We start from the raw sequence: 16,783 nt of genomic DNA, 5'->3' as shown, positions 1-16,783 counted from the left end.
GGGGAGAGAGGAGCGAGGGGGGAGAGAGGAGTGAGGGGGAGGAGTGAGTGGGGAGAGAGAAGGGGAGAGAGGAATGAGGGAGGGAGAGAGGAGTGGGGGGAGAGAGGAGTGAGGGGGAGAGAGGAGTGAGGGAGGGAGAGAGGAGAGGGGGAGAGAGGAGTGAGGGAGGGAGAGAGGAGTGAGGGAGGAGAGAGGAGTGAGGGTGGAGAGAGGAGTGAGGGGGAGAGAGAGGAGTGAGGGGGAGAGAGGAATGAGGGAGGGAGAGAGGAGTGAGGGAGGGAGAAAGGAGTGAGGGGGCAGAGAGGAGTGAGGGGGAGAGAGGAATGAGGGAGGGATAGAGTGAGGGAGGAGAGAGGAGTGAGGGTGGAGAGAGGAGTGAGGGTGGAGAGAGGAGTGAGGGAGGGAGAGAGGAGTGAGGGAGGGAGAGAGGAGTGACGGGGAGAGGGGAGTGAGAGGGGAGAGGAGTGAGAGGGGAGAGGAGTGAGAGGGGAGAGGAGTGAGGGAGAGAGGGATGAGGGAGGAGAAAGGAGTGAGGGGACAGAGGAGTGAGGGAGGGAGAGAGGAGTGAGGGGGAGAGAGGAATGAGGGAGGGATAGAGTGAGCACAGTACTCCAAGTGGGGTCTGACCGGGGTCCTATATAGCTGTAACATTACCTCTCGGCTCTTAAACTCAATCCCACGGTTGATGAAGGCCAATGCACCGTATGCCTTCTTAACCACAGAGTCAACCTGCGCAGCTGCTTTGAGTGTCCTATGGACTCGGACCCCAAGATCCCTCTGATCCTCCACATTGCCAAGAGTCTTACCATTAATACTGTATTCTGTCATCATATTTGACCTACCAAAATGAACCACTTCACACTTATCAGGGTTAATAAAGCAAGGAAAGGAAATAAGGGGGAGAGGGGAAGGCAGAGAGGGGCAGAAGGGGAGAGAGTGAGGGTGAGGGAAGGAATGGGAGAAAGGGGTGAGGGAGATATGTTCTAGGGAGAGAGGGCAAAGGGAAAGGGAAGAGGGAGAGAAGGGGTAGGGGAGGGAGAGAGGAAGGAGAAGGAAAGGGGAGAGGGGGAAGAGAAAGGGAGAGGGGAAGGAAGAGAGGCGGTGAAGGGGAGAGTTAGGCAAAGGACATATGGAAAAAGATGGGAAGCTTGGGGTAGAAAGCCAGCAAGGCACAGGAAGATGTCACAAAGAATCAGAAAGAGTCAAATGAATCAGGGATGGAGAAATAGAGTGGATGGATGGATGGAGGGAGAGATGAGGGAGATGGGTGGAGGGAGAGGTGGGGAGATGGGTGGAGGGAGAGGTGGGGAGATGGATGGAGAGGCGGGGGAGATGGATGGACGGAGAGATGGGGAGATGGGGAGATGGATGGATGGAGAGGCGGGGGAGATGGATGGAGGGTGGGAGAGATGGGGAGATGGATGGATGGAGGGAGATGGATGGGTGGAGAGAGAGGTGGGGGAGATGGATGGAGAGGCGGGGGAGATGGATGGAGGAAGAGATGGGGAAATAGATGGATGGAGAGAGAGATGGTGGAGATGATTGGATGGAGAGAGAGGTGGGGAGATGGATGGAGAGAGAGATGGGGAGATGGATGGATGGAGGGAGATGGATGGGTGAAGAGAGAGGTGGGGGAGATGGATGGCGGGATAGGTGGGGAGATGGATGGAGAGGTGGGGGAGATGGATGGAGAGAGAGATGGGGAGATGGGGAGATGGATGGATGGAGGGAGATGGATGGGTGGAGAGAGAGGTGGGGAGATGGATGGAGAGGTGGGGGAGATGGATGGAGGAAGAGCTGGGGAAATGGATGGAGAGAGAGATGGTGGAGATGATTGGATGGAGAGAGAGAGGTGGGGGAGATGGATGGCGGGATAGGTGGGGAGATGGATGGAGAGGTGGGGGAGATGGATGGAGAGAGAGATGGGGAGATGGATGGATGGAGGGAGATGGATGGGTGAAGAGAGAGGTGGGGGAGATGGATGGCGGGATAGGTGGGGAGATGGATTGAGAGGTGGGGGAGATGGATGGAGAAAGAGGTGGGGAGATGGATGGAGAGGTGGAGGAGATGGACAGGGAGAGATGGGGGAAATAAATGGATGGAGGAAGAGGTGGGGGAATGGAGGAGACGATAGTGAGACAACATCTTGACAGCCAGTCGGACAGAGAACAAGGAAATCGGTGGGAGAGTTGAAGGTTTTTATAGATACAAGAACTTTACAGCAGTTTTTAAACAACCTGTGTACAATATTTCACACAGTCCCACACCATTCCAACCCCCAGGACACTCCCCTTTCCCTCTCCCCTCACCAGGGCATTCTCCTCTCCACACACTGGGACATTCCCCTCATCCTCTCCCCAGCACAGAGGAGGCTGTGGGCGGGGAGGGTGGCGACCCAGGGATGTGGCTCACTCTGTGGAGGAGGGTGAAGTGTATTCAAGACCCTCTCCACTCCCCTACCCACCTATACGAGCCCATCCCTCCACACTGGTCCAGTTCAGTACAGAGTCGGGGAGAGAGGGAAGTGATATAAGAGGAGATATCCAATATTCTGAATCCAATTCTTATCCGCTCCCACTACCCCATCACTCTGTGAGGGAGGGACTGTGGGGTGTGAAGGTACACTGACAGAGTCTGAGGTCCCAGCACCCGACCTACGCCCAACCCCACAGGTAATAAATAATCAATAAATAGGACAAAATATTTACAGCAACATTGGCCCCCAAAGTGCAGAGAAATGGGGCAGAAAATAAATACACATGGTGTGGGGTGGGGGAGGCAACAAGACCAGTGACAGACCCCAACATTCACCCTCCCACTCCATCTGGTGTGTGTGTGTGTGTGTGCGTGTGTGAGTGTGTGTGTGAGTGTGTGCGTGAGTGTGAGTGTGTGTGAGAGAGGGTGAGAGTGTGTGTATGTGTGTGTGAGTGTGAGAGTGTGAGTGTGTGTGAGTGTGAGTGAGTGTGTGTGAGAGTGTGCGTATGTGTGTGAGTGTGTGTGTGAGAGAGTGTGTGTATGTGCGTGCGTGAGTGTGTGTGCGTGAGTGTGAGTGTGTGTGTGTGTGTGAGAGAGAGTGTGTGTGTATGTGTGTGAGTGTGAGAGTGTGAGTGTGTGTGAGTGTGTGTGAGAGTGTGTGTATGTGTGAGTGTGTGTGAGAGAGGGTGAATGTGTGTGTATGTGCGTGCGTGAGTGAGTGTGAGTGTGTGTGTGTGAGTGTGAGAGTGTGAGTGTGTGTGAGAGAGGGTGAATGTGTGTGTATGTGCATGTGTGAGTGAGTGTGTGAGTGTGTGTGTGAGTGTATGTGTGAGTGTGTGTGAGAGAGTGTGTGTGTATGTGCGTGCGTGAGTGTGTGTGTGTGCACTTGCACACACGTAAGTGTGGTGTATCTGACCTGTGCACGGGCGGGGGGGTTATATCTTTTCTACCTATCATCCATCTCTCTATCCCTTCTTCCCACTCTCTCCTCCCCGTTCCTCCCCATCTCTCTCTCTTCCCACTTCTCTCCCTGTTCTTCCTCCTTCCTCTCACTTCCCCTTCCACCCTGCTCTCCCCTCTCCCCTTAACCCGCTCTCCTGAATCCTGCAACCCCACCTATAAACACCTCCAATCTCCAGTGTCAGCTACCCTCCGATTTCCCAACGTCTTCCCCCTCTCTCCCAATCAGCTTCTCCACACACACTTCCCTAAAACCCTCTGGAGGCAGCGGGAATTCTGAGACAGCCCCTCCTGCTCTTCTTAAACGTCTGCGGTGAGGGAGGGGTTGAGAGGGAAGAGGAGAAAGGGAAGGGGTTGAGAAGGAGGGGAATGGAGTGAGAGTAGTGGGGGGAGAGGAAGACAGAGACAGGAGAGAGGGGAGGGAGAGGGAGAAGAGGATAGAGCGGAAGAGGGAGAGTGGAGGCCCACTCCTCTGCCCTCAAGCCTCAGGAGATCTCACCCCTCCTCAGTGGTTCAGGCTGACCCTACTCCTTGATACTGGAGGGCGAGGGTCAGGAGGGGAAAGGGGGCTGAAGGATTGGGAGGAGGGATGATGAGGAGGAGAGAGGGTGATGATTAGGAGGGGGGAGGTCCAGGTGCCCAGCCATTGATCTGCGGGCGTCCGGAGCGTCCCCGACGGAATAGGCGCAGTGCCCCACGGCAGATGAGAGCAAACCAGTACAGCTGGGGGGCCATCAGGGTGAGGGCGGCCAGGTTAACGTGGAAGGGAAGTTCTAGGGGCACACGGTGGAGAGGCAGCCCCGTGTGCTGCCCGTACGCCCAGTACAGGTAGGGGAAGAGGGCTACTCGGCAGGCGAAGAACGTCAGCAGCATTAGGATGCCGTTCAGCTTGTGCAGGAGGGTGTGCTGCTGTCTGTACTGTAGTGGGGTGGGGTGGAGAGAGAGAGAGAGAGAGAGAGGGGTCAGTGTGCTCATACGGAGACAAACATGAGTAACTGTTCACAACTGTACTCAGACACAATCACACCAGCCACCACACTCAGATACCAGTGCTGCACCCAATCACAAGTCACTCACCAATGCAGACAACTAGCCACTCGTAAATGTACGGCCTCTGACAAGTGCACATCGCTCAAACACATGCAGCCACTCTCAAATCCACAGCACCATTTTGTAAGTGTGAGCAACCACAGTCAAACATGGACAGCTGCTCTCAAACACACACACGACCAATGCCTCCTAAACACCAGTCACTGACCTCAGACGTAAGCAACGATTTTGAACTGCAGGATTCCCTATCGAAGACCACTCACTTGGGCAAAGGAACCTCCGAATGCCTCAGATTGAGGAGGGGGTTGCAGGGGGGAGTCAAATATCCCATATCCAAGTTCTTTTGGGTGTGGGTGGTGAGGGGAAACAGGGAGGGATCAGTTGCGGCATGGGGGGAGAATGGGGAGTGTGCACAGGATGAGAGAGTGGACAGAGAGGCTTGGTTCAACCATGTAGATACCATGCCAAGAAAGCTCACCAGCACTTCTAATTCCCCAGGAGGCGAAATACATTTTACATATCCCCACTGAACCTCAGCAATTCCACAGAGGGCGTCCTGTCCAGTCTGGCAACTGCTCTGCCCATGACCACAAGAATTGTGGACACAGTCAGCACATCACAGGAACCAGCCCCACCTCTACGAACCCTGTCTACACTTGCCACTGCCTCGCTTAAGCAGCCAACACAATCAAAGACCCCCTTCCCAGCACGGACATTCTCCCTTCTTCCTCTTCCCTTCGGGCAGAAACTACAAAAGGCTGGAAGCACATCCCACCAGCTTCTACCCTGCCATTATAAGATTACTAAACAGTCCCCTGTACAATAAAATGGATTTTTGATCTCACAATCTACCTGATCATAGCCCTTGCCATTACTGTCTACCTGCACTGCCCTTTCTCTGTAACTGTAACACTTCATTCTGCATTGTTATTTATTTATTTTCCTGAAATACGGCACAAAGTTAGTTTGCCCTTCAAGCCACACCACCCAGCAATCCCTCGACTTAATACAATGACCAGCTGGTGCACCTTTGGATTATGGGAGGAAACCCACGCAGTCAAGGGTAGAATGTACAAATTCCATACGCGCAATGGTGGGAATTGAACTCAGGGTGCCTGTGCTGTAAAGCATTGTGCCAATCAATGCGCTACCATGCCACCCCTGTGATTATTGTTCTACCTCAATGCACTGTGTAATGATCTGATCTGTATGGACAGTATATGGGACAGGTTTTTCACTGTATCTCAGTATACGGGATAAGAGTAAGCCAACTTTCCAGTTCTCTGCCTCTCATAATCTTATAAACCTCTATCAATCTCCCATCAGCCTCCACCACTCCAGAGAAAACAGCCCAAGTCTGTCCAAACTCATGCCTTCTAATCCTCTCTGAAGCCCCCACATCCTTACTGTAGTGGGCGACCAGAACGGAATGCAATACTCCAAGTGCAGCCTAACCAGACGTTTACATAGTTGCAACGTGAGATGTATCTGTCTACCTGTGATGAGGTTCCACACTTCGGGGCTGGGAAGAAAGGGGGTATTGGTATCCAGGGGTCCCAGTACTGCGAGCAGTGAGGGATACAGTGAGACATCAGACTTTATCTCTGGAGAGGGGATGGCAGGCTGGGGGTTACAGTCTGGAAACAGAGATGGCCCTTACAGCATTGTGAACAACTTCAGGCTAACACACTGTGCAGACATCCCACCTCTCCCGGAAGTTCCGGGAGTCTCCCGCATATTAATAGCGGCTCCCTGATGCCCGCAAATTATATACAATATCATGGAAATCAAATTTTTTGAGAGAGAGCAAGAGCAAACAAGCGAAAGCGAGAGAGCGAGAGAGAGCAAGCAGGAGCGACCACGAGTGAGAGGGAGAGCACGAGCGAGAGTGCACCATTGCAGAGTGTTCCAAGGAAAATATAAAATGTACATCACCCCAGACTACACTAAAGTGTACCCCTGCCTAATAGGGGTCAAAAATAATGACAGTGTTGCTCACTGCACTGCTTGCAACAGGTTGAGGTGAGTTTAACAGGTGTCATTTGTTCATTAGCAAGCTAATGTTATTTAAACTAGCTGGCCAGCTGCTAAGGAGCTACTCTATTGTAGACACACACCTCTCCCGGGAGCCTCCCGCAAATTGGTGGTGCTACCTCCCTGAAATGAGTTTTTGCAGGGTGGGATGTCTGCACTGTGAACAGCTTCAGCCTAACACATTATGAACAGCTTCAGGCCTGACACATTGTGAACAGCTTCAGGCCTGACACACTGTGAACAGCTTCGGCCTGACACACTGTGAACAGCTTCAACCTAACAGACTGTGAACAGCTTCAGGCCTAACATACTGTGAACACCTTCAGGCCTGACACACTGTGAACAGCTTCAGCCTAACACACTGTGAACAGCTTCAGCCCAACACACTGTGAACAGCTTCAGACTAACACACTGTGAACAGCTTCAGCCTAACACACTGTGAACAGCTTCAGGCCTGACACACTGTGGACAGCTTCAGGCCTAACAGACTGTGAACAGCTTCAGGCTAACACACTGTGAATAGCTTCAGGCCTGACACACTGTGAACAGCTTCAGGCTAACACACTGTGAACAGCTTCAGCCTAACAGACTGTGAACAGCTTCAGGCCTAACATACTGTGAACAGCTTCAGGCCTGACACACTGTGAACAGCTTCAGGCTAACACACTGTGAACAGCTTCAGCCCAACACACTGTGAACAGCTTCAGACTAACACACTGTGAACAGCTTCAGCCTAACACACTGTGAACAGCTTCAGGCCTGACACACTGTGGACAGCTTCAGGCCTAACAGACTGTGAACAGCTTCAGGCTAACACACTGTGAACAGCTTCAGGCCTGACACACTGTGAACAGCTTCAGGCTAACACACTGTGAATAGCTTCAGGCCTGACACACTGTGAACAGCTTCAGGCCTGACAGACTGTGAACAGCTTCAGGCTAACACACTGTGAACAGCTTCAGGCCTAACAGACTGTGAATAGCTTCAGCCTAACACATTGTGAACAGCTTCAGGCCTAACAGACTGTGAACAGCTTCAGGCTAACACACTGTGAACAGCTTCAGGCCTAACAGACTGTGAACAGCTTCAGGCCTGACACACTGTGAACAGCTTCAGGCTAACACACTGTGAACAGCTTCAGGCCTGACACACTGTGAACAGCTTCAGGCTAACACACTGTGAACAGCTTCAGGCCTAACAGACTGTGAACAGCTTCAGGCTAACACACTGTGAACAGCTTCAGGCCTAACAGACTGTGAACAGCTTCAGCCTAACACACTGTGAACAGCTTCAGGCCTGACACACTGTGAACAGCTTCAGCCTAACACACTGTGAACAGCTTCAGGCCTGACACACTGTGAACAGCTTCAGCCTAACACACTGTGAACAGCTTCAGGCCTGACACACTGTGAACAGCTTCAGGCCTGACACACTGTGAACAGCTTCAGGCTAACACACTGTGAACAGCTTCAGCCTAACACACTGTGAACAGCTTCAGGCCTGACACACTGTGAACAGCTTCAGCCTAACACACTGTGAACAGCTTCAGGCCTAACAGACTGTGAACAGCTTCAGGCCTAACAGACTGTGAACAGCTTCAGCCTAACACACTGTGAACAGCTTCAGGCCTAACAGACTGTGAACAGCTTCAGCCTAACACACTGTGAACAGCTTCAGGCTAACACACTGTGAACAGCTTCAGGCCTAACAGACTGTGAACAGCTTCAGGCTAACACACTGTGAACAGCTTCAGGCCTAACAGACTGTGAACAGCTTCAGCCTAACACACTGTGAACAGCTTCAGGCCTGACACACTGTGAACAGCTTCAGGCCTGACACACTGTGAACAGCTTCAGGCTAACACACTGTGAACAGCTTCAGGCCTGACACACTGTGAACAGCTTCAGGCTAACACACTGTGAACAGCTTCAGGCTAACACATTGTGAACAGCTTCAGGCCTGACACACTGTGAACAGCTTCAGGCCTAACAGACTGTGAACAGCTTCAGGCTAACACATTGTGAACAGCTTCAGGCCTGACACACTGTGAACAGCTTCAGGCCTAACAGACTGTGAACAGCTTCAGGCTAACACACTGTGAACAGCTTCAGGCTAACACATTGTGAACAGCTTCAGGCCTAACAGACTGTGAACAGCTTCAGGCTAACACACTGTGAACAGCTTCAGGCCTGACACACTGTGAACAGCTTCAGGCTAACACACTGTGAACAGCTTCAGGCTAACACATTGTGAACAGCTTCAGGCTAACACATTGTGAACAGCTTCAGGCCTAACACACTGTGAACAGCTTCAGGCCTAACAGACTGTGAAGAGCTTCAGCCTAACACACTGTGAACAGCTTCAGGCTTGACACACTGTGAACAGCTTCAGGCTAACACACTGTGAACAGCTTCAGGCTAACACACTGTGAACAGCTTCAGGCCTAACAGACTGTGAACAGCTTCAGGCTTGACACACTGTGAACAGCTTCAGCCTAACACACTGTGAACAGCTTCAGGCTAACACACTGTGAACAGCTTCAGGCTAACACACTGTGAACAGCTTCAGGCCTGACACACTGTGAACAGCTTCAGGCCTAACAGACTGTGAACAGCTTCAGGCCTGACACACTGTGAACAGCTTCAGGCCTGACACACTGTGAACAGCTTCAGGCTAACACACTGTGAACAGTTTCAGGCCTAACAGACTGTGAACAGCTTCAGGCTAACACACTGTGAACAGCTTCAGGCTAACACACTGTGAACAGCTTCAGGCCTAACAGACTGTGAACAGCTTCAGGCTAACACACTGTGAACAGCTTCAGGCTAACACACTGTGAACAGCTTCAGCCTAACACAGTTGTAATGTATTGTGTGAGTATTCATAGCATCAGAGTGCGTATGACGTCAGGACGTGGAAAAAGGGTTTAAAGAATGGAAGTCTGGTGAATAAAGGTTGGTTGTTCAATCTACATCGGTGTCCGAGTCACATCAACATTACATGGTGTCAGAAGAAAACGCAAAAAGTAAAAAGGAAGAGAAGACACGTAAAAGATGTCACAGTTACAGCCACGGTCAAGTTTAAGCCGACAAGGTAATCTTGCTGAGAACTGGAAAATATGGACCCAGAAGTTTGAGCTGTTTTGCACCGCTGGCGGCGTAGCTGAAAAGACGGAGAAAGTGCAATGTGCCACGTTTCTGCACTTAGCGGGAGAAGAGGCAAAAAAGGTTTGCAACACGTTTGTCTTCCAAGATGATGAGCAAAAAAAAATTGAAGTGTTGAAAAAAATTTTCAAGATTACTGCGAACCGAGAAAAAACTTACCGTTCATCCGACACCAGTTTTTCACGAGGGCTCAACGACCAACGGAGACCATAGACGCCCACGTAACAGATTTGAAGAGCAAGGCAAAAGACTGTGAGTTCGGACAGCTGCATGGCTCTTTAATACGTGACAGGATTGTATGCGGCATACGGGATGATCAAGTGAGAGGCAGGCTATTGAGAGAGGCGGATCTTACATTAGAAAAGGCGATTGATGTTTGCCGTGCCAGCGAGATCACGTCAAGTCAGGTTAAAGTGCTCAATGAAGAGATTGAAGTGCACAAAATAAAAACTGTGAAAACTGACAAGAGTAGGACAAAGCCAGCTCCACAGGATGATCAAAAGGAAGTTAACTGCAATAGATCTGGTTATAAACATGGATACAGAAAATGTCCAGCCTTTGGTCAGACATGCAAGTTATGCCAGAAAAGAAATCACTTTGCAAAGATGTGCAAATCGAAGGAGCACCAAGGAAAATGCATGTTGTGGAACAGAGTGAGGGCAACAGTGACATGTTCATTGGCACAGTTGAAGTGGAACAGGAGGTATGCATCAAGAATATTGACAAGGCAGAGATGGAGGATGAAGATGATTGGACCCAAGATCTGATAATAAACAGGAGGGATGTGACATTTAAGCTTGACACTGGGGCAAAGTGCAATGTAATGTCAGCAGAAACATTCAACTCACTGGACATCAGAGGAAGACTGGAAAAATCCACCTGCAAGCTTGTTGCATATTTCGGCCACAAGACGGCGCCACTAGGCAAAAAAGCACTCACCTGTGTGTACAAAGGTCAACAATACAAGATCAAGTTTGAAATAGTGCGGCAACATGTTTCCGCAATATTGGGTAAAGCAACATGCACAAAGCTAGGCCTGGTGAAGCGAATCTATGATGTTGAAAAAGAAAATGACATTCTCAAAGACTTTGATGACTTGTTTTCTGGATTAGGATGTTTACCAGGGAAACACCATATCAAGATTGATTTAACTATTGCACCAGTCATGCATTCCCCGAGAAAGATTCCAGTAGCTCTCAGGGATCGAGTAGTGGAGGAGCTACACAGAATGGAACAGACGGGAGTCATAACAAGACAAATAGAACCGACCGACTGGGTGAATAGTATGGTGACAGTGGTCACAGAAAAAAAGACGAGGATTTGCATGGATCCACAAGATCTCAACCAAACCATCAAAAGAGAGCACTATCCGCTGCTCACAGTTGAAGGGGTTGTCTCCCGCATGCCTAATGCAAAATACTTTTCAGTATTAGACGCAAATCAAGGCTTCTGGCAGATCAAGCTGGATGAAGAAAGTTCCAAATTATGCACTTTCAACACACCCATAGGGAGATACCGTTTCCTGCGTCTACCCTTTGGGATTTCTTCTGCATCAGAGGTATTCCAGAGATCCGTGGCACAAATGATTGAAGACAGGCCAGATTGAGTTTCCACGTACAGATGCACAGGGCATTTCCACATATACAGACACGGAAACAAACGACACCAAGAGTGATGCAGACCACAAAGACACAGAGGTTCCTCGAGAGACTGACACGGATGAAGGACAAGCACAGTCACAGTTGTATCACACACAGTCTGGGAGACAAGTCAAACTTCCAGCTAGTTACAGAGATTAGACATACAGTTTGAGGCAAAGTCACACATGTCATAAGTTCCAAGGTGTGAAATAAAAGGTTTATTAGTCTATGTTAGTAAAAGAAAACACACTGCTGTTAGTATTGTAAAATACAATGCAGAATACAGTACAAGAAGGTAAGGTTTTTTTAGTTTCTGTCATAGTTGTTGCACTGTGAGAAGGGCATACCTAGAGGCATTGTTTTGGTAATTCACAGTGTTGTAAAAAGAATCTTGAGAAGGGGAATGTAATGTATTGTGTGAGTATTCGTAGCATCAGAGTGCGTATGACGTCAGGACATGGAAAAAGGGTTTAAAAAAATGGAAGTCTGGTGAATAAACGTTGGTTGTTCAATCTACATCGGTGTCCGAGTCACATCAATATTACAACAGTGTGAACAACTTCAGGCCTAACACACTGTGACTCGGACTGGAAATCCACGTCTAGTGGTGTTCCCTGGGATTCGGTGCAGGGCCCATTGGTAATTGTCATCTATATCAACAGTTTCAATGAGAATGTATCACACAGAAACCAACCCTTCGGCCCATCTAGTCTGCCAACTTGGTCTTCAGCCTCGTACTATCGACCTACATCCAGGCCATAGCCTTCCATATCCCTCCCCCGTGTCGGACATCCCACCTCTCCTGGAAGTTCCGGGAGTCTCCCGCATATTAATAGCGGCTCCCTGATGCCCGCAAATGATACACAATATTGCGGAAATCAATTTTTTTGAGAGCAAGCGAGAGAAAGCAAGCGAGAGCGGGAGAGAGAAAGCGAGAAAGAGCACGCGAGCGACCATGAGAGAGCGCGAGCGAGAGTGCGCCATGGCAGAGTGTTCCAAAAAAAGAAAATATAAAACTTACATCACCCCGGACTACACTAAAGTGTACCCCTGCCTAATAGGGGTCAAAAATAATGACAGTGTTGCTCGCTGCACTGTTTGCAACAGTGACTTTTCCATTGCCCATGGTGGGTTAAGACTGTAACAGACATGTTGAGGTGAGTTTAACAGGTGTCATTCGTTCATTAGCATAGCTAACGTTATTTAAACTAGCTGACCAGCTGCTAAGGAGCTACTCTATTGCAGATATCCCACCTCTCCCAGAAGTCTCCCGCAAATTGATGATGCTACCTCCCTGAAATGAGTTTTTGCAGGGTGGGATGTCTGCCATGTACCTATCTAAACTTCTCTTAAATATTACAATCAAATCTGTATCCACGTCTTCTGCAGGCAGCTTGTTTCACACTCACACCCTCTCTGACTGAAGGAGCCCCCCCTCAGGTTTTGCTAAGTATTTCACATTTCACTCTTAACCTCTAGCTCTATTGTCACCCAACCTGAGGGGAGAAAGCCGTTAGTAAGTTTACAAATGATATTACAATATGTGCTGGGGCTATCAGTAAAGATGGTTATCAGGGTTTACAGGGGGATCTTGATCAAGTGGGAAGTGGGCCATCGAATGGCAAATGGAGTTTAACTCTGATAAGTGCGAGATGTTGCATTTTGGGAAGACAAACCAGGGTGGGATTTTCACCAGCAACAGCAGGGGACTGGGAAGTGTTGTAGAACCGAGGGACTGAGGGGTTCAGGTATGTGGCCAGTTGTATGAGGTGTTGGTGAGGCCACTCAGAGTTTTCTGTACAGTTTTGGTCGCCCTGCTATAGAAAAGATGTTATCAAACTACGGAGAATGCGGAAATGATTTACTAGGATGTCACCCGGACTTGAGGAAACTTCTTCTCTCAGAGTGGAACGAGCTGCCAGCACAAGTAGATCTCAGTGTTTGAAAGAACTTTGGATAGGTACATTGATAGGGGTAAGGAGGACTATGGTCCAGGTGCGGATCAATGGAACTAGGCAGTTGAAATGGTTCTGCATGGAGATGAGCCAAAGGCTCTGCTTCTGTGCTGAACTTTTCTGCACTCTGTGACTCTATTTAAAAGGGACATCAGGGGCTACTTCATCACACAGAGAGTGAAACAGCTGCCAGACTACTGGTTAAGGCAGCACATTAGCAAAGTTTAAAACATCCAGATAATCTTACAGACGTACAGTAGAGAGCTTTCTCACTACTCGCATTGCCGCTTGGTACGGAGGCTCCAAAACACAGGATCAGAAAAGGCTGCAGACGGTTGTACAGCCAGCCAGCTCCAGTCTGGGCAACTCTCCAGGCCACTGAAGAATTCTTCACAATGGTATCCATCACTGAGGAATTCTTCACAATGGTATCCATCACTGAGGAATTCTTCACGATGGTATCCACCACTGAGGCCCCTCACCATCCAGGACATGCTCTCTTCTCATTATTGCCAACGGGGAGGAGGAAAAGGGCGTGAAGAGCCACATTCAACAATTCCCCTCTGTCACCAGATTTCCATAAGGTTCATGAACCCATGAACATTACCTTGGTATTCATCTTTTGCACTATTTATTTACTTTACAATTTATAGCAATGTTTATGTTTTTGTAAAACAACAAATTTGTCATTGTATAAGACAACAATAATATGAAACTGGAACTGGTTGCTTATTGTCACGTGTATAGAAATACAGTGAAAATCTTGTCTTACACACTGTTCATTCTGAATAGATCATTACCCAGTGCATTGAGATAGAACAAGGTTCTGCCAATTGGATACTGGACTTGTTAACAGTAAAGCCACAGTCAGTCTATGTGGGCAGCAACGTCTTAGTCCTATTACAGTGAGTACAGGCACTCCCCAAGGCTGTGTGCTCAGCCCACTGCTGTTCACACTGCCGATGCACGACTGTCATAAGATGCAGCTCAGATATGTCATCAGGTTTGCAGATGATACAACAGTGGTTGGCCTTATCGAGAATGATGACGAGATGGAGTATGGAGAGGAAGTGGAGTGGTTGGTGGATTGCTGTGAGAAGAATAAGTGTAGCCTGAACAAGGAGAAGACAACAAAACTCATTGTGGATTTCAGGAAGGTGCAGATGAACCACCCCGCTCTGTGAATACACAGCTTCTCCACAGAGAGAGTTAAATGCTCCAAGTTCTTGAGCGTTCATATCACAGATGATCTCACCCGGTCCCTTAATATCACATCTCTGAATGAGAAAGCACAGCAGTGCCTCCACTTGGTAAAAGATTGAGGCAAGCCAGGCTCCCTCCAACCCCATCTTAACTGCGTGTACAGGAGCACCATTGAGACCATCCTGACAAGTTGCATCTCCATCTGGTATGGGAGCAGTCGAGCATTCGACCAGAAGCCCCTACAAAGGACTGTGAGAACAGTTGATAGGATCATAGGGGTTACCATCCATCAGGGACATTTATCAGGAGCACTGTGTACCATAAGACCATAAGACATAGGAGCAAAATTAGGCCACTCAGCCCATCAAGTCAGCTCCACCATTTCATCACGGTTGATCCTGAATCCCGTTCAATCCCATACACCTGCCCTCTTACTGTATCTCTTGATGCCCCAACCAATCACGAATCTATCAACTTCTGCTTTAAATATGCCCTCAGACTTGACCTCCACCACAGTCAAGGGCATTCCACAGATCCACCACTCTTTGGCTAAAAAGAAATTCTATTCTAAAAGGTCACACCTCAATTTTGAGGCTGTGTCCTTTAGAGCTGGATACCTCCACCATAGGAAACATCCTCTCCACATCCATCCAATCTAGTCCTTTCAACATTCGGCGGGTTTCAATGAGATCCCCCCAATTCTTCTAAATTCCAGTGAGTACAGGCCCAAAGCTGCTAGACACCCTCATATTTAACCACTTCATTCTCAGAATTATCCTCGTGAATCTCCTCAGGACTCTCTCCAAAGACAATACATCCTTTCTGAGTTAAGGGACCCAAAACTGTTGACAATACTCCAAGTGTGGCCTGACTAATATCTTGTAAAGCCTCAGCATTATCTCTTTATTTTTATATTCTATTCCCCTTGATACAAATGCCAACATGCATTTGCCTTCTTTACCACAGACTCAAGCTGTGTATTAACCATCTGTGAGTCTTGCACGATGAGTCCAAAGTCCCTTTGCACCTCTTATGTTTGAACCTTCTCCCCATTTAGATAATACTCCGCATTATCATACATTTCCCAACACTGAATTCCATCTGCCACTTTTTTGCCCATTCTTCCAATTTGTTTAAGTCCTGCTGTCTAAGCATTGCTTCCTCAGCACTACTTACCCCTCTGCACCTATCTTCGTATCATCTGCAAACTTTGCCACAAAGCCAGCAATTCCAGTATCTAAATCACTGACAAACAATGTGAAAAGTAGCAGTCCCAATACCAACCCCTGAGGAACACCACTAGACACTGGCAGCCAATCAGAAAAGGCCCCTTTCATTCCCACTTGCTGCCTCCTGCCCGTCAGCCATTCCTCTATCCATGCCAGTATATTTCCTGAAACACCATAGGATTTTACCTTGTTAAGCAGCTTCATGTGTGGCACCTTATCAAATGCCTTCTGAAAATCCAAGTAAATGACATCCACCACCTCTCCTTTGTCCACCCTGTATGTTACTTCCTCAAAGAATTCTAACAGATTTGTCAGGCAAGAGTTCCCTTTACAGAAACCATGCTGACTTTGACTTGCTTTATCATTAGTCTCCAAGTACCCCAAAACCTTATCCTTAATAATGACTCCAATACTTTCCCAACCACCGAGGTTAGGCTAACTGGCCTATAATTTCCTCTCTTTTGTTTTTCTCCCTTCTTAAAGAGGGGTAAAGCATATGCAGGGCCTTTAATAATATTAAGGATCCCACCCATGCATCCAGCATCCTGGTTGATTTTCTACCATCAGGCAGTGCATAAAAACCCAAGGCCATTAGGCTTTGAACTCCCAACCACATCGTATTCGAAGTGTCACTGGTTAATCTGTTCTGTACCTTACAATATTTAATATTAATGCACTTTAGTTTGTTATTTATGTGTGATTCATCTGTAGATTTTATCCTTACCTTCATAAGTTTGTGCGTGTTATGTGTACTATTGTGCTTTTCACCCTCGTTTGGAGAAACACTATCTTGTTTCTTTATCCATTATATGATTATATACGTTATGTATGTGTATGTAGTTAAATGACAATAAACTTAACTTGATGTGGAAACAGTAAAAGAATGCAGAATAAAATGTAACAGTTACAGAGAATGCGCAATGCAGGCAGACGATAAGGTGCAAGGTAGACTGTGACAAGAGTACATCTTATTAGGGAATTATTCAGTAGTCTGATAACAGTGGGGTAGAAGCTATCCTTGAGATGATGGTACGTACTTTCAGGCTGATGGGAGACGTGAGAAGAGAGAATGT

The 16,783-nt window shown here is 48.4% G+C and overlaps 1 protein-coding gene across 9 annotated transcripts in view; it reads right to left on the bottom strand.

Moving 5' to 3' along the window:
• Positions 1 to 2,107: 2,107 nt before the first annotated feature.
• tlcd3ba (TLC domain containing 3Ba) overlaps positions 2,108 to 16,783 on the bottom strand; it is a 77,971-nt gene continuing 63,295 nt past the window's right edge. For 7 of the 9 annotated variants that reach the window (XM_063063071.1, XM_063063067.1, XM_063063069.1 and 4 more), the window contains exon 6: positions 2,109 to 4,353. In XM_063063071.1, the coding sequence (XP_062919141.1) occupies positions 4,051 to 4,353 (303 nt within the window). In that variant the 3' untranslated portion in view covers positions 2,109 to 4,050. Of the gene's footprint in view, positions 4,354 to 16,783 lie in introns of all 9 variants that reach the window. The other 2 variants (XM_063063074.1, XM_063063076.1) reach the window with 2 other exon arrangements.

This window comes from Mobula hypostoma, chromosome 11 (genome assembly GCF_963921235.1).
Source record: "Mobula hypostoma chromosome 11, sMobHyp1.1, whole genome shotgun sequence".
Taxonomy (NCBI): domain Eukaryota; kingdom Metazoa; phylum Chordata; class Chondrichthyes; order Myliobatiformes; family Myliobatidae; genus Mobula; species Mobula hypostoma.
This window is presented reverse-complemented; position numbering and strand designations above follow the sequence as displayed.